This window comes from Salmo trutta, chromosome 10, assembly GCF_901001165.1.
Source record: "Salmo trutta chromosome 10, fSalTru1.1, whole genome shotgun sequence".
Classification (NCBI taxonomy): domain Eukaryota; kingdom Metazoa; phylum Chordata; class Actinopteri; order Salmoniformes; family Salmonidae; genus Salmo; species Salmo trutta.
This window is the reverse complement of record NC_042966.1, coordinates 28,697,946-28,716,834: the sequence shown is the minus strand read 5'-3', so window position 1 is coordinate 28,716,834 and position 18,889 is coordinate 28,697,946. Positions and strand designations below refer to the sequence as shown.

The 18,889-nt window shown below is 45.7% G+C and overlaps 1 protein-coding gene across 1 annotated transcript in view; it reads right to left on the bottom strand.

The window, feature by feature from the left end:
* LOC115201530 (protein kinase C epsilon type) overlaps positions 1–17,408 on the bottom strand; it is a 150,908-nt gene extending 133,500 nt beyond the window's left edge. Inside the window, exon 1 of the mRNA XM_029765234.1 lies at positions 16,216–17,408. Within this exon, the coding sequence (XP_029621094.1) occupies positions 16,216–16,563 (348 nt within the window). The 5' untranslated portion in view covers positions 16,564–17,408. The remainder of the gene's footprint in view (positions 1–16,215) is intronic.
* Between the last annotated feature and the right edge of the window lie 1,481 nt (positions 17,409–18,889).

Sequence of the window (18,889 nt, the reverse complement as noted above, 5' to 3'; positions counted from 1 at the left end):
CACACATACACACACACATTCTCTCTCGCTCCGTTTCTGTCTCTCTCTCTCTTTCACACTCTGTTACACACACACTCACTGGAGTTAAGTCTGATTCAATCTACGTCTCATGGAAGTAGGTGAAGCAAGCTGGCTGCGTTTTGTGCAACATATTTTTTGCCACAATATTGCCTCTTGAAAAAAAAAGGACACTGTTTTGATGAGCTGACTGCTCATGCAATGTGACTATTTGTGACTTTTCACAATAGAAATATTATATCATAAAGTTTTTTACTGTAGCGTAACTGTGGCAGCCCGACAAATCCAGTATGTGTTGGCTTTGGGAGAGGCAGAGAGGCAGAGAGAGGCTACGAAGCCTGGGACAAGATTAGAGACAGGGGAGGCAGAGAGGCAGAGAGAGGCTACGAAGCCTGGGACAAGCTTAGAGACAGGGGAGGCAGAGTGGCAGAGAGAGGCTACGAAGTCTGGGACAAGCTTAGAGACAGGGGAGGCAGAGAGGCAGAGAGAGGCTACGAAGCCTGGGACAAGCTTAGAGACAGGGGAGGCAGAGAGGCAGAGAGAGGCTCAAAAGCCTGGGGCTAACATGGAGACAGGAGGGGCAGAGAGTCAGAGAGAGGCTATGAAGCCTGGGACTAGCTTAAAGACAGGAGAGGCAGAGAAGCAGAGAGAGGCTCAAAAGCCTGGGGCTAACATGGAGACAGGAGGGGCAAAGAGGCAACTGCCGTCTGGGGATAAGTCAGACAAAGGAGGGGCCCAGACAAAGAGGCCTGCCCAGGCCCACCCCTTACTGTTTCACCCCACCCCCAGCATACTAAACCACTAAAGTTTACACAGCCGGACAATCTCACGCTTCACTCCTACTAGTACCAACCCTGCTTGAGTGACTGCCTTGACTGAAAGCAAATGAAGACGTTTCAAGTTTTTATTGTCACTTGCACAGGTACATTGAATTGCCTTTCTTGCTCGTTCAGATAATGCAGCGATCAATATTAGTAGTACTAAGTCAAGTAGAACAAAAACACAGGCGAAAGTAAGTCAACTACTGTATATACAAGGTCAGTTCCAGGGACACACTACCTATTATGGACAAAAACTGTATGGAATATATTAGCTCAAATACACTTATCTTGGTCATAGATAGTCTACAATCAGAGTCATATTATACAAAACTCCCGCTCAAGCCTCCTTAATAACCGGTTTTAACAGAAACTAAAAAAAAAAAGGAAAATACTGCTATTGTGACAGTAATGTTTGAGTCAGTATGTGTGTTCCTCAGAAAGTGTGCGCGTGTGTGTGTGTGAGAGAGAGAGTGTACTGTCTGTGCATGCATATACCTGCGCATCTACACTTTCCCACAAGTGCACAAGTCCAGACAGATTTTTCAAGGAGTCATCGTTGGCAAGGCCTCTAAATGCCTTGCTGTTTCGCCATTAGTCATGGAACCCACATGAGCACATCTGTCCCCCAGAGGCCACACCCATCACAGAGGGACAGCCAGCCAATGGGGAGCTCCGTAACCCTGATGACTCAACACATTCACCCACAGTACAACAACATCTGACACCCATGTGTCAGACCTCCATCCATGGCACTACAATACATTTTCAATATAAATTCATATGGATTTCTTATCAGTGAGTTGATTCAGATTGTTTTGAAACAGAGAGAGAGAGAGAGAGAGAGAGAGAGAGAGAGAGAGAGAGAGAAAGAAAGAGAGACTGTCACGCCCTGACCGGGTGAACTCAGGTGTTTTGGGTCAGGGTGGTTTATGTTGGGTGGTTTTCCTGTGTTTGTTTTCTGTTTTGCGTTGGAGCCTTGTGTTGGCTCTATTGGGGAGTATTTCTATGTTGGTTTCTGTCTTCCCAATCAGAGACAGCTGTCGCTAGTTGTCTCTGATTGGGATCTCATTTAAGTTCATTTTCCCCCACGCTGTTCGTGGGGAATTGTATTTGCATTGCTATTCGTAGCCTGTGAAGCTGTTCGTTCGTGGTATCGTTTATTGTTTTGCTGGTTCACCGTTCTAATAAAAATGATGATGAACCAAACCTCCGCTGCGCCTTGGTCCCTCTATAACGACGAACGTTACAGAATTCCCCACCCAACCAGGACCAAGCAGCGGGAGGTAAAGGAGCGCGAGAGATGGGCTCGCGAGGGAAAGGAGTTCTGGACCTGGGAGGAGATCATGTCGGGGAAAGGACCCTGGCGGACGGACTCCCAGGTCGAGGAGGAAAAGCCAGCCGGTAGACGGAGTCGCAGGCGGCGGTCGAGGAGGCCCGGAAAACAGCCCCAAGAAAATTTTGGGGGGGGGCTAATGGGGTGGTCCGGTAGGGCAGAGGAAGAGCCCAGACCACTGCTCTCGTGGGGGATGACGGCGGAGGAAGAGACGAGGATGAGGCAGTTGATTGAGGACCTGCAGAGGGAAGATCTGGAGGAGGAGCCCTGGTATGCGGAGTTGCGCGCTGTGTCGCCAGTGCGCCCGCACAGCCCAGTGCGTCCGGTGGACAGACCCAGCACATGCCGTGCTAAGATGGGAATCCAGCCGGGACGAGTGGCTAAACCAGCTCCACGCTACAGGTCACCTATACGTGTTCACAGTCCTGTCTGGCCCGTCCCTGCTCCCCGCACCAAGCCCACGGTGCGTGTCCACAGTCCTGTCCGGCCCGTCCCTGCTCCCCGCTCCAGGCCACGGGAAGCGGAGTTGCGCGATGTGTCGCCAGTGCGCCCGCACAGCCCAGTGCGTCCGGTGGACAGACCCAGCACATGCCGTGCTAAGATGGGAATCCAGCCGGGACGAGTGGCTAAACCAGCTCCACGCTACAGGTCACCTATACGTGTTCACAGTCCTGTCTGGCCCGTCCCTGCTCCCCGCACCAAGCCCACGGTGCGTGTCCACAGTCCTGTCCGGCCCGTCCCTGCTCCCCGCTCCAGGCCACGGGAAGCGGAGTTGCGCGATGTGTCGCCAGTGCGCCCGCACAGCCCGGTACGTCCGGTGGACATGCCCAGCACATGCCGTGCTAGGATGGGCATCCAGCCAGGACGAGTGGCTAAACCGGCTCCACGCTTCAGGGCACCAGTACGTGTTCACAGTCCTGTCTGGCCCGTCCCTGCTCCCCGCACCAGGTTAGTGGTGCGTGTCCCCAGTCCTGTCCGGCCCATCCCTGCTCCCCGCACCAGGTTAGTGGTGCGTGTCCCCAGTCCTGTCCGGCCCGTCCCTGCTCCCCGCACCAGGTTAGTGGTGCGTGTCCCCAGTCCTGTCCGGCCCGTTCCTGCTCCCCGCACCAAGGTCAGTGGTGCGTGTCCCCAGTCCTGTCCGGCCCGTCCCTGCTCCCCGCACCAGGTTAGTGGTGCGTGTCCCCAGTCCTGTCCGGCCCGTTCCTGCTCCCCGCACCAGGTTAGTGGTGCGTGTCCCCAGTCCTGTCCGGCCCGTTCCTGCTCCCCGCACCAGGTTAGTGGTGCGTGTCCCCAGTCCTGTCCGGCCCGTTCCTGCTCCCCGCACCAGGTTAGTGGTGCGTGTCCCCAGTCCTGTCCGGCCCGTTCCTGCTCCCCGCACCAGGTTAGTGGTGCGTGTCCCCAGTCCTGTCCGGCCCGTTCCTGCTCCCCGCACCAGGTTAGTGGTGCGTGTCCCCAGTCCTGTCCGGCCCGTCCCTGCTCCCCGCACCAGGTTAGTGGTGCGTGTCCCCAGTCCTGTCCGGCCCGTTCCTGCTCCCCGCACCAAGTCAGTGGTGCGTGTCCCCAGTCCTGTCCGGCCCGTCCCTGCTCCCCGCACCAGGTTAGTGGTGCGTGTCCCCAGTCCTGTCCGGCCCGTTCCTGCTCCCCGCACCAGGTTAGTGGTGCGTGTCCCCAGTCCTGTCCGGCCCGTTCCTGCTCCCCGCACCAGGTTAGTGGTGCGTGTCCCCAGTCCTGTCCGGCCCGTCCCTGCTCCCCGCACCAAGTCAGTGGTGCGTGTCCCCAGTCCTGTCCGGCCCGTCCCTGCTGCCCGCACCAAACCAGTGGTGCGTGTTCCCAGTCCGGCACGGCCCGGGTCCGGTCCACCGGTGCCCAATCCTGTTCCGGGCGACGGCTCCGCTCCAGAGCCTGGGCATGCCGCTCCACAGTGGTCCAGTCCGGGCCAGAGGGGTAGGGCTAAGGTGGAGGCGGGGGGGAGAACACGCCCGGGGCCAGAGCCTCCACCGAGGGTGAGGCGCCCACCCGGATTCCCCCCCTAATAGACTTAAGTTTGGTGCGCCGGGAGTACGCACCGTTGAGGGGGGATACTGTCACGCCCTGACCGGGTGAACTCAGGTGTTTTGGGTCAGGGTGGTTTATGTTGGGTGGTTTTCCTGTGTTTGTTTTCTGTTTTGCGTTGGAGCCTTGTGTTGGCTCTATTGGGGAGTATTTCTATGTTGGTTTCTGTCTTCCCAATCAGAGACAGCTGTCGCTAGTTGTCTCTGATTGGGATCTCATTTAAGTTCATTTTCCCCCACGCTGTTCGTGGGGAATTGTATTTGCATTGCTATTCGTAGCCTGTGAAGCTGTTCGTTCGTGGTATCGTTTATTGTTTTGCTGGTTCACCGTTCTAATAAAAATGATGATGAACCAAACCTCCGCTGCGCCTTGGTCCCTCTATAACGACGAACGTTACAGAGACAATACTCTATATCCTCAGTCACATCAACTGCTGGAAAAAACACCCGCACCTGACCAGGAAGTGAACAAAAATGGAAAGGAGTTTGTGCATCTCTCTCAAACCTTAGGTTTGTATTTTCTTAATGGCAGGATTACAGGGAATTCTTTGGGAAGGTTCACCTACTGCTCAGCTCTTGGGACCAGTGTTGTCGACTATGCAATCTCAGACTTGGACCCCCCCCCCCCCCCCCCCATTACTGCATTGATTGTCAGATCACAGCCACCATTGTCTGACCACTGCCAGATTAATGTATTTTTTAAAAGACTTCTCCACCCAAAGACCACACAAACAGAGCCCTGTACAATGGTTCATCTAAATAAAACATACAGATGAGTGCCTGACAGTGCAACACACTTCAACACAGCAGTGCACTGCACAGAAATGACCTTTTAAGTGCATTCAGCCCAAACCTTCCTGACTTAAATTTGTCTGTGAATAAATTAAATGAGATCTATCATAAAGCAGCCACAAAAGCACATTTATTCAAATGAGAAAACAGTTTTTATTTTGAAACCTCAAAAAGAGAAATGGTTTGATGCTGAACGTAATCTCACAAAGAAAAATGTAGATCTTTAACAAATAGAACGCATCACCAACCACAGAATAGACACATTCCGCAACCCAATTGTGAAACATTGAAAGAATACAAACAAAACCTAAGATGGAAGAAACGGAAAGATGATTTTGAAACTCTATGCAATAATACCATCAGAAGACCTTACTTTAAATCCCACAAAATATGCAATAAAAACTCAGCTTCCTAGAACACACAATTAAAAACATCCAGAACCCAATTGACTACCAAATTACACCCGCTGTACTTTTGAAGAAAATACAAAGCCTTAAACTTGGAAAGGTATGTGGCCCTGACAGCATCAGGAATGAAATGCTGAAACACACTACTCCTGAGCTGCAGGATGCCTCATTAAAACTATTCAACCTGGTTTTGGAGAGTGGCTACTTCCCTGATATTTGGAACCAGTGGCTCATATATAAAAAAGGTGACAAATTAGACCCTAATAACTCTAGCGGAATATGTGTCACCAGTAACATGGGAAAACTGTTCTGCTGTATTCTCAATGACCAAATACAGACCTTCCTCATACAACATAAAGCTCTCAGCAAAACACTAATGGGCTTCCTACCCAAATACAGAACAACAGACCACATACACACATTACACACACTAATAAACCAGCATGTTCATCAGAAAAGCAGAGGAAAAGTATTTGCATGTCTTGTTGATTTTAAGAATGCTTTTGATTCCATATGGCATGATGGATTATATTACAATACACACAAAAGCGGCACTGGGGGTAAAGTATATGACATCATAAAATCTATTTACTTGAACAACACATGTAAACTCAGCAAAAAAATAAACGTCCCTTTTTCAGGACCCTGTCTTTCAAAGATAATTCGTAAAAATCCAAATAACCTCACAGATCTTCATTGTAAAGGGTTTAAACACTGTTTCCCATGCTTGTACAATGAACCATAAACAATTAATGAGCATGCACCTGTGGAACGGTCGTTAAGACACTAACAGCTTACAGACGGTAGGCAATTAAGGTCACAGTTATGAAAACTTAGGACACTAAAGAGGCCTTTCTAGTGACTCTGAAAAACACCAAAAGAAAGATGCCCAGGGTCCCTGCTCATCTGTGTGAACGTGCCTTAGGCATGCTGCAAGGAGGCATGAGGACTGCAGATGTGGCCAGGGCAATACATTTCAATGTCCGTACTGTGAGACGCCTAAGACGGCGCTACAGGGAGACAGGACGGACAGCTGATCGTCCTCGCGGTGGCATACCCACGTGTAACAACACCTGCACAGGATCGGTACATCCAAACATCACACCTGCGGGACAGGTACAGGATGGCAACAACAACTTCCAGAGTTACACCAGGAACGCACAATCCCTCCATCAGTGCTCAGACTGTCCGCAATAGGCTGAGAGAGGCTGGACTGAGGGCTTGTAGACCTGTTGTAAGGCAGGTCCTCACCAGACATCAGCGGCAACAAAGTCACATATGGGCACAAACCCACCGTTGCTGGACCAGACAAGACTGGCAAAAAGTGTTCTTCACTGACGAGTCGCGGTTTTGTCTCACCAGGGGTGATGGTCGGATTCGCGTTTACCGTCAAAGGAATGAGTGTTACACCGAGGCCTGTACTCTGGAGCGGGATCGATTTGGAGGTGGAGGGTCCGTCATGGTCTGGGGCGGTGTGTCACAGCATCATCGGACTGAGCTTGTTGTCATTGCAGGCAATCTCAACGCTGTGCGTTACAGGGAAGACATCCTCCTCCCTCATGTGGTATCCTTCCTGCAGGCTCATCCTGACATGACCCTCCAGCATGACAATGCCACCAGCATTGTCATGCTTGTTCTGTGCGTGATTTCCTGCAAGACAGGAATGTCAGTGTTCCGCCATGGCTAGCGAAGAGCCCGGATCTCAATCCCATTGAGCACATCTATGAAAACTTAGGACACTGAAGAGGCCTTTCTACTGACTCTGAAAAACACCAAAAGAAAGATGCCCAGGGTCCCTGCTCATCTGTGTGAACGTGCCTTAGGCATGCTTAGGATCTCAATTCTATTGAGCACGTCTGGGACCTGTTGGATCGGAGGGTGAGGGCCAGGGCCATTCCCCCCAGAAATGTCCGGGAACTTGCAGGTGCCTTGGTGGAAGAGTGGGGTAACATCTCACAGCAAGAACTGGAAAATCTGGTGCAGTCCACGAGGAGGAGATGCACTGCAGTACTTAATGCAGCTGGTGGCCACACCAGATACTGACTGTTACTTTTGACCCCCTCTTTGTTCAGGGACACATTATTCCATTTCTGTTAGTCACATGTCTGTGGAATTTGTTCAGTTTATGTCTCAGTTGTTGAATCTTGTTATGTTCATAGAAATATTTACACATGTTGAGTTTGCTGAAAATAAACGCAATTGACAGTGAGAGGACGTTTCTTTTTTGCTGAGTTTAGTATTAAACTGAACAATTAAATAACAATGTTTTTGCACAAGGGCGAGGGGTGCGACAAGGGTGCAGTTTAAGTTCAACCCTGTTCAACATCTACATCAACGAACTAGCAGTGTTTTTGGACCGATCTGCAGCCCCTGGATTCACCCTCAAAGATGAGGAGCCCAGATTTCTGCTCTACGCAGATGACCTTGTCCTACTGTCACCAACAGAGCAAGGTCTACAGGAACAACTGCACATTCTTTGGGAATACAGCAGACACTCCTTTAAATTAGGAAATAACAATGTTGAACTACCTGGGACTAAAAATCAGTGCTTCTGGTGGATTTGGTCTGGCAGTGAATGCACTAAAAGAAAAAGTCAGCAAAACATTTTACTTCATAAGAACATTCTCAAATGAATATTCCTATCCAAATCTAATGCAAAATATTCAATATTGTAATTTTACCAATTGCACTATACGGAAGTGAGGTTTGGGGTCCAATCTGTAATTACGATAATAAGATTTGGAAGACAAACTCCATAGAAAATCTACATACAGAATTATCCTAAATATTTTTTTTATTTTACCTTTATTTAACTAGGCAAGTCAGTTACGAACAAATTCTTATTTTCAATGACAGCCTAGAAAAAGTGGGTTAACTGCCTTGTTCAGGGGCAGAATGACAGATTTGTACCTTGTCAGCTGGGGAATTCGAACTTGCAACCTTGCAGTTACTAGTCCAACGCTCTAACCACTAGGCTACCCTGCTACCCTACTGCCACTAGGCTATCCCAAAGAAAGTACCAAATAATGCATGCAAAGTGGAACTCAGAAGATTCCCTTTAATTTAATATAAAAAAGAACCCATTAATTTTATCACTATATTGAAATTAAGCCCCAAAACATCCTTACAATTCAAAGCATTGAAAACCCAAGAGCTGAACCTTGAAAAGAGTCCCCTTTGACAGCTGTTAAAAACACTAAACAACCTTAATATCTAAACACACAGGGAAATAAAATTGTTACAGGAATTAAAATATCTCTGCTCTGTCAGAGATACAAAACAGAGACAGATCCTGACCAAATACAGGTTCAGTGACAACCAACTAGCTATAGAAAAAGAGAGACACAAAAAGACATGGCTACCCAAAGAGGAGTGTCTATGTGGTCATGCATGACAGGGGAAGTAGACACAGACATGCACTTCTTCCTCTACTGTCAGAAATACTTCCAAATAACACAATCTTTTTAAAATAAATATTTAAAGCAGGAAGTACCAGTGACTCGCTCAATACGGAAGTGGTCAGATGATGCAAAGGCTAAGCTACAGGACTGTTTTGCTAGCACAGACTGGAATATGTTCCGGGACTCATCCAATGGCATTGAGGAGTATACCACATCAGTCACCGGCTTCATCAATAAGTGCATCGATGACGTCGTCCCCACATTGATTGTACGTACATATCCCAACCAGAAGCCATGGATTACAGGCAACATCCGCACTGAGCTAAAGGGTAAAGATGCCGCTTCAAGGAGCGGGACTCTAACCTGGACACTTATAAGAAATTAGAGGTCGACCGATTAATCGGAATGGCCGATTTAATTAGGGCCGATTTCAAGTTTTCATAACAATCGGTAATCAGCCTTTTGGACACCGATTGTGGCCGATTACATTGCACTCCATGAGGAGACTGCGTGGCAGGCTGACTACCTGTTACGCGAGTGCAGCAAAAAGCCAAGGTAAGTTGCAAGCTAGCATTAAACTTATCTTGTAAAAAACAATCAATCTTAACATAATCACTAGTTAACTACACATGGTTGATGATACTACTAGTTTATCTAGCTTGTCCTGGGTTGCATATAATCGATGCGGTGCCTGTTAATTTATCATCGAATCACAGCCTACTTCACCAAACGGGTGATGATTTAACAAGCGCATTCGCAAAAAAAGCACTGTCGTTGCACCAATATGTACCTAACCATAAACATCAATGTTTTTCTTTAAAATCAATAAACAAATATATATTTTTAAACCTGCATATTTAGTTAATATTGCCTGCTAACATTAATTTATTTTAACTTGGGAAATTGTGTCACTTCTCTTGCATTCCGTGCCAGCAGAGTTAGGGTATATGCAGCAGTTTGGGCCGCCTGGCTCGTTGCGAACTGTGTGAAGACCATTTCTTCCTAACAAAGACCGTAATTAATTTGCCAGAATTGTACATAATTATGACATAACATTGAAGGTTGTGCAATGTAACAGCAATATTTAGACTTAGGGATGCCACCCGTTAGATAAAATATGGAACGGTTCCGTATTTCACTGAAAGAATAAACGTTTTGTTTTCGAAATGATAGTTTCCGGATTTGACCATATTAATGACCTAAGGCTCGTATTTCTGTGTGTTATTATGTTATAATTAAGTCTATGATTTGATATTTGATAGAGCAGTCTGACTGAGCGGTGGTAGGCAGCAGCAGGCTCGTAAGCATTCATTCAAACAGCACTTTTGTGCATTTGCCAGCAGCTCTTCGCTGTGCTTCAAGCATTGAGCTGTTTATGACTTCAAGCCTATCAACTCCCGAGATTAGGCTGCTGTAACCGATGTGAAATGGCTAGCGGGGTGCGCATTATAGTGTTTAAATCGGTGACGTCACTCGCTCTGAGACCCTGAAGTAGTTGTTTCCCTTGCTATGCAAGGGCCGCGGCTTTTGTGGAGCGATGGGTAACGATGCTTCGAGGGTGGCTGTTGTCGATGTGTTCCCTGGTTCGAGCCCAGGTAGGGGCGAGGAGAGGGACGGGAGCTATACTGTTACACTGGCAATACTATAGTGCCTATAAGAAAATCCAATAGTCAAAGGTATATGAAATACAAATCGTATAGAGAGAAATAGTCCTATAATTCCTATAATAACTACAACCTAAAACTTCTTACCTGGGAATATTGAAGACTCATGTTAAAAGGAACCACCAGCTTTCATATGTTCTCATGTTCTGAGCAAGGAACTTAAACGTTAGCTTTTTTACATGGCACATATTGCACTTTTACTTTCTTCTCCAACACTTTGTTTTTGCATTATTTAAACCAAATTGAACATCTTTCATTATTTATTTGAGGCTAAATTGATTTTATTGATGTATTATATTAAGTTCAAATAAAAGTGTTCATTCAGTATTGTTGTAATTGTCATTTTTACAAATAAGTAAACAAATAAATAAATAATCGGCCGATTAATCGGTATCAGCTTTTTCGGTCCTCCAATAATCGGTATCGGCGTTGAAAAATCATAATTGGTTGACCTCTATAAGAAATCCCGCTATGCCCTCTGGAGAACCATCAAACAGGCAAAGCATCAATACAGGACTAAGATTGAATCCTACTGCACCGGCTCCGACGCTCGTCAGATGTGGCAAGGCTTGCAAACTATTACGGACTACAAAGGGAAGAACAGTCGTGAGCTGCCCAGTGACACGAGCCTACCATATGAGCTAAATTACTTCTATGCGTGCTTCAAGGCAAGCAACACTGAAGCATGCATGAGAGCACCAGCTGTTCCGGACGACTGTGTGATCGTGCTCGCTGTAGCCGATGTGAGTAAGACAGGTCACAAGGCCGCAGGGCCAGACGGATTACCAGGACGTGAATTCTGTGCCCAAGAACAGCAAGGTAACCTGCCTAAATGACTACCGACCAGTACCACTCACGTCTGTAGCCATGAAGTGCTTTGAAAGGCTGGTCATGGCTCACATCAACACCATTATCCCAGAAACCCTAGACCCACTCCAATTTGCGTACCGCCCCAACAGATCCACAGACGACGCAATCTCTATTGCACTCCACACTGCCCTTTCTCACCTGGACAAAAAGAACACCTACGTGAGAATGCTGTTCCTTGACTACAGCTCAGCGTTCAACACCATAGTGCCCTTAAAGCTCATCACAAAGCTAAGGACCCTGGGACTAAACCCCTCCCTCTGCACCTGAATCCTGGACTTCCTGACGGGCCGCCCCCAGGTGGTAAGGGTAGGCAACAAAAGGAGGAGGGGTGTGGACTACAGGAAAAGGAGGGCCGCACGCCCCCATTCTTATCGACGGGTTGTAGTGGAGCAGGTTGAGAGCTTCCAGTTCGTTGGTGTCCACATCACCAACAAACTATCATGGTCCAAACACACCAAGACAGTTGTGAAGAAGGCACGACACCACCTATTCCCCATCAGTAGACTGAAAATATTTGGCATGGGTCCTCAAATAGTTCTACAGCTGCACCATCAAGAGCATCCTGACTGGTTGCATCACAGCCTGGTATGGCAACTGCTCGGCCTCCTTCCGCAATGCGCTACAGAGGGTAGTGCTTAAGCCCCAGTACATCACCGGGGCCAAGCTTCCTGCCATCCAGGACCTCTATTATTATTTATTTATTTATTTAACCTTTATTTAACTAGGCAAGTCAGTTAAGAATAAATTCTTATTTACAATGACGGCCTCCCCGGCCAAACCCTAACCCGGTCGACGCTGGGCCAATTGTGTGTCACCCTATGGGACTCCCAATAATGGCTGGTTGTGATACAGCCTCAAATCGAACCAGGGTCTGTAGTGATAAAGGCCTCTAGCATTGAGATGCAGTGCCTTAGACCGCTGCGCCACTCGGGAACCCTATACCAGGCAATATCTGAGGAAGGCCATAAAAACTGCCAAAGACTACAGCCACCCTAGTCATAGACTGTTCTCTCTGCTACCGCCCGGCAAGCTGAACCGGAGCGCCAAGTCTAGGTCCAAAAGGCTCCTTAACAGCTTCTACCCCCAAGCCGTAAGACTGCTGAACAGCTAATCAAATGGCTATCCGCACTATTTGCAGTGACCCCCCCCCCCCCTTTTTTATGCTGCTGCTACTCGCTGTTACTATCTATGCATAGTCACTTTACTCCTACCTACATGTACACTACCGTTCAAAAGTTTGGGGTCACTTAGAAATGTCCTTGTTTTGAAAGAAAAGCACATTTTTTGTCCATTAAAATTACATCAAATTGATCAGAAATACAGTGTAGACATTATTAAGGTTGTAAATGACTATTGTAGCTGGAAACGGCTGATTTTTTATGGAATATCTACATAGGCGTAGAGATGCCCATTACCAGCAACCATCACTCCTGTGTTCCAATGGCACGTTGTGTTAGCTAATCCAAGTTTATAATTTTAAAAGGCTAATTGATCATTAGAAAACCCTTTTGCAATTATGTTAGCACAGCTGAAAACTGTTGTGCTGATGTTCTTCACTCTTATTTTTCTTAAAACTGCATTGTTGGTTAAGGGCTTGGAAGTAAGCATTTCACGGTAAGGACTACACCTGTTGTATTCGGCACGTGACAAATACAATTTTTTTGATTTTATTGATCTCAATTCCCAACTTATATGCATTTACTAATGACATAAAGCTTGTAATTATTCTGGTGTGGAAGAAAGCGCAAATATTACTGCCAGATATTTATATTATAGCCTGAGGGACATACCATGACCATTAATTCCCTGAAGTATGTACATTGTATACAACTTGGTCAATCTCTTCATTCAAAGACTCAATCATGGACACTCTGACTGACAGGTGTGGCTGCTTTGTGTGATGTATTGTTGTCTCTACCTTCTTGCCCTTTGTGCTGTTGTCTGTGCCCAACAATGTTTGTACCATGTTGTGCTGCTACCATGTTGTTGTTATGTTGTGTTGCTACCATGCTGTGTTGTCATGTGTTGCTGCCTCACTATGTTTTTTTTTAGGTCTCTCTTTATGAAGTGTTGTGTTGTCTCTCTTGTTGTGATGTGTGTTTTGTCCTATATTTATATTGTATTTATTTTTTATTTTTAATCCCAGGCCTCCGTCCCCGCAGGAGGCCTTTTGCCTTTTGGTAGGCTGTCATTGTAAATAATAATTTGTTCTTAACTGACTTGCATAGTTAAATAAAAAATAAAATAAATAATACATAGCATAATCATCATCCATTTACATTAGCTATTATTATTATTTTTTTATAATCTTATTTTTAATTAATTAAATATTTCAACCGAAGATTACACAATACAACAGCAGTAGTGTTGTACCTCTATACATGATTGTATGTACTATTATTATTACTACTGATATTAACTGTATTTCATTATCCTCATTGCATTGTACTGTATTTACTGAAATGCTGTACCACTATACTGCTTTGGCAATATCTACAAATTGTATTTCATGCCAATAAAGCAATCTGAATTTGAGAGAGCGAGAGAGTGTGAGAGAGAGAGAGACAGACAGAGAGAGAGAGAGAGAGACAGAGAGAGACAGAGAGGAGAGAGAGAGAGAGAGAGAGGAGAGAGAGAGAGAGAGAGAGAGAGAGAGAGAGAGAGAGAGAGAGAGGAGAGAGGAGAGGAGAGGAGAGGGGCTTCTTTCTGAGATCATGGAGACGTGACCTCAGAAAGAAGCGAAATGAAAAGGTAAAAGATTAAAGGAGTGGTAAAGGTGAAAGCAAGTGCACGGGAGCTGCACATACAATAGGAGCAAAGAGAGATGGAAAGAAAGGACCCAGAGAGCAATGCTGTTTAGGTCAGAATAGGAAAACAGTCTCCATCTAGAATCCATACCCAATTCTCAGCACCAACACCACTAAACAGACATTTTGCAACCAGGGAGGCGATCTCCAAACTACTTAGTTGGGACCCTTCAATCCAGCCAAGCACAAAGCGCCTTTAGCCCTATGAGCCAAGCACAGCCTCCTCAGCCAGACATGTGAGCAGATGACATAGCCTGGCCTGACAAGCCAAACAGACAGAACCCTTATTGCCGTGAGCCTCCCAGGCCCGTCCAGTGTACTGTACCTCCTCCACTCCATAATGGACCTGATAGAGTCTAATCAATAATCCAAACTCCCGCCTGCCTCAGACAAACTGTCAAGAGTGAACCTGCATGTAAGCATTTCATTGTACTGTGTACATATGACAAATAAACTTGACAACAAAGACAAGAGATTCCTCTTCAGCCTGTACTGTATGTGGAGGCTGTCTGTCAGTAGAGAACAGAGCACACCGATCCACTGCCACGCCGAGGCCAGGAGAACAGCTTCAGAGTGCTGCCCTGCGCCTTTTGTTGTTGTTTTGCCGTTCTAGTTCTGGGTCAGTGGTTCGCCATGAAAGGAAACACTACTCACAAGAGGAGCAAAGCCACCCAGTATTTATGAAAAGGTTCCTCCCTCACAAGGAAAGTGTTATGATATATTTGGGTGGCATCCTGAGGAACATAATTGCCTACAAGACAATGAATAGTCCCAGTATTACTGTGAATATACCCTTTATTATAATATGTCCATGTTACCCATCTTACCACTGATTATCAGCAATGAGGAGAATAGATTATTTTATCATTTGAAGCTTTTGTTCCTGTCTATGTTAGTACAATCAGCATTGTTTTTATTGACCTAATATGAACAGCTCTGAAGTTCTTCTGTATGTGGTCAACTGGGCACTGAACACATACAGTTAAATCTAATACTGTAATTACATATTTATTAACTATGTTTTGGTGGATTTATGATGTTTATGTTATGTTGGGCAGTGTATGTGAAGTGTGGTAGTCAGGACAGATGCTGATATTTGCATGTCCTTGGCTGGGGCTGGAAACTGTAGGGATATACAGGTTTCCTAAAAACATAACCTATTCCTCCTTAGTGAAGCTCACCCTCTCTCCTATAGTGAAAATCTAGAGGAAGGTGTGCCTACGTTGATCACATGATCCAATCTATGTCACATGATCCAAGTTAAAGTCTCCTCATAATCCAAGAAACATGTCAGCATGTATTGTGTGTTGGACATAGCATTGATAATCTCATTTGGTTGAAGATTTTGAGAAACCACATGTGCATAACTCTTCATTAGGTGTAGCCTAATGTGCTGCATGTCTTCTCAAATGAGTCTGCAGCTGCTTATCTTATAAGAGAGCATATGGCCTTAAGGAAACCTCATGATTCCAGTATTTAACTGGAAGGCTGTGAAAGAGAGACTTCTCTGTGTGCACTTTCTTCTCTGTGTCCATCTCAAGGGCATCAAGGTTTCCAATACATGCAAATGATCAATCAATTGCAAGTTATGTTAGTGGTTTAGAAGCAGCTCTGTCAGTGAGACTCATAGCTGACTGGCCTTGTCATCCCACATTGGATTTTAACGCACTGTTGCTTTTGACATGGAAACGTTGCTTTTCTCAGAATGCAGGCCTACATCGTCCTCTGCACCGTTCCTACGAAACAGGGTTATATGCTTATGGATCTGTCTGGGTCCAGATCGTGGGATGATACCGGTGGCCTAGAGAAGTATCAAAGCACCAGGAAACTAACGGTGGATGCCAGCCAGGGGGTTTTGTGAGGATGGTGTTGTTGATGATGATAAAGTAACATTATTTATAGCTCTAGACTGTTTTGCCAAATAATAATGGAGACTTTGTATAATTTATTCTAATCGTAAAGGCATCAGGATGCTGAGGGTGAGATGAAAACTACTTGGTAAAAAGGCACTATGTGCAAGGAGCACCAAATAATAACGGGACATAGCCTACCCATTCCTCGTAGTGCTTACTGCCATTCTGCAATATATCTTCAAACTGTATGATGCAGTTAGCCACGAAATCGTCATATCCAATTGGCGCGTCGTGAAAAACCGACAGTTCGATTTTCCTTCCGTCATGCACCTCCGTAACGAACTCGTCGTTCCACGCAGGGCTGTTGGTTTTCTGTTTGGTGGAGGTTTGGCCCACACGCGAGTCATCCACGTTTAGTGCGATGTAGGTGTCTAGGAGAAAAGTCTGTGTTTTTGGGCCAACCGCATGCCTGAGAGACCAAGCCGTCGGTTTCAAGTCCAACGCCTCACAAATCTTGATCTTCAATAACCCATTGAAAACCACCATTGCGGTGATGTAATCCTCTTCAATGGGCTTTGGAACAAGACTGGTTGTTTACAATATATTCCTTTAACCCAGCCACTTCAACGGGTCATAAATAATTTAGCCTAGTTTTATGTAGCGTTTGAATCCTCAAATTAAGACAACGGATTGAATGGTTTTTCCAAGAGGTTGTGACTTGAATATAAGGGGAAAATGCCGTCCAGTGTCACTCTATCACACACGTACCAATCGGATGCTTATCAGTCGTTTTGAAACAGTCCAGAGACAATAAATGTTCTTGTTTTTGCTCTCTAACAGTTTCGGTTTTCACAATGATAATCCACATTTGGGTTTTAACCAGACAAAGCCTTTCTTTTGAATATAATAAATACACGTATTGAGAAGCGTATACGCAGGAAAAATATGACCATGCAGCAGTTGGGATATCAACAGCCTACCCAAACCGCAACCCGACAGAGCAAAATCTATCAAAGATATCTATCCTCGGCAACTCCACTAGGCTCTGGAAACACTCGTATTCCACTGTTGGAAGATAGGGCGACTCCTGCCTCCTTGCAGTGCATTTGGGATGTTTCCCAAACAGGCTACTCGACTTGTGAATAGCTCAAGCAATGTATAGTTGCCGGTCGACTCTAGGTTGTGGTTTTCTTGGTTTCTGTTCGCTCCTTATCCTCCCAGGATGTTCTCTCGCCGTTGCTGTTCTTGGTTTCCTGCAGACCTACCTCTTCTCCCCCCCGACCGTCTAAACGCTGCTGCAGGAAATGCGCAAAACACGTCAGTTTCTCGGCGCGCCGCGTCTTGTCTATGCCAGATGGGGGAGTGCGACGCAACAGTCAGTGTAGGCGAGCCGACCAGGCTGTCAGGACATAGGCGCATCCCAAGTGCTCAAGTGATAGACACTGGGATATTATTTTCTGGAGTAGGCCTACTCATTCCACTTCGGGAACATATCGGGGAGGCTCATCGCAGATGGGGTTATGAATACTGTTATAAGCAGGGACTATTGCATCAAATACATGGAAAAGGGGTGGATCATCGGGGTGGTTCGGTATGTCTGTTATTTGCAACATATGATTATTTTAGTCTACTTGATATAAAACTGACCGTTGCACCTGAATTACACCCATAGCTATAACAACAATACTTTATCTATTTTTCAAAACCATATCGTCGCGGATGATTATGATGATCATAAGATTACATGAATGACAATTCACACGGTTTTAGCATTGGGTAAACCATAGGAAATTCAATTATTGTGGATTTCTTTGCGACCTGATTAATAACCCATAAAATGTGAAGAGAGCCCACATTTTCCTAATATCTACATTTAAATGTATCCATAAATAAAGCGTATTTGACCCAACAGTGCATCCCTATTGTCTGGCCTATAACATCAAACGTCTAATTTATCGACCTTGACACAAGAAAAGCAATGTAAAAAAGCAATGTGGTGCCATGGTTGATACCGGCCAGGCAAAGTTTGCAACCACATATCACTGAGGTTTGTGTGGAAATTCCCTTCAGTGTTGCACGTCGGTCTGCTACAAATGCACCACATTTAGGCTGCGTTTGCTGTGTAAGCTGGCGTTTCATTTCTTAGTGTATGGCTCCACCACGTGGAAGGAATGAGGTGTCTGCACAGTTAGGCATATGGAAGAATAGTGGAACATTTAATTCACTATGACAACTAGGCTTGGCTACATCAATATTGTAACAGCACACAAACTCAGAGAACAACAGCTGCCTATACAGTGTAATCAGAAAGTATTCAGACCCCTTCTTTTTTTCCACATTTGGTTACATTACAGCCTTATTCTAAAATGGATTACATTAATGTTTTTCCTCATCAGTCTACATACAGTACACCATCATGACGAAACGAAAACCGTTTTTTAGCATTTGTTTAAGATAAAAAACAGAAATACCTTATTTACATAAGAATTCAGACCCTTTGCTATGAGACGCGAAATTGAGTTCAGGTGCATCCTGTTTCCATTGATCATCCTTGAGATGTTTCTACAACTTTTTTGGAGTCCACCTGTGGTAAATTCAATTGATTGGACATGATTTGGAAAGGCACACAGCTGTCTATATAATAAGGTCCCACAGTTGACAGTGCATGTCAGAGCAAAAACCAAGCCACGAGGTCGAAGGAATTGTCTGTAGAGCTCCAAGACAGGATTGTGTTGAGGCACAGATCTGGGAAAGGGTACCAAAAAATGTCTGCAGCATTGAAGGTACCCAAGAACACAGTGGCCTCCATCATTTTTAAATGGAAGAAATTTGGAACCACCAAGACTCTTCCTAGAGCTGGCCGCCCGGCCAA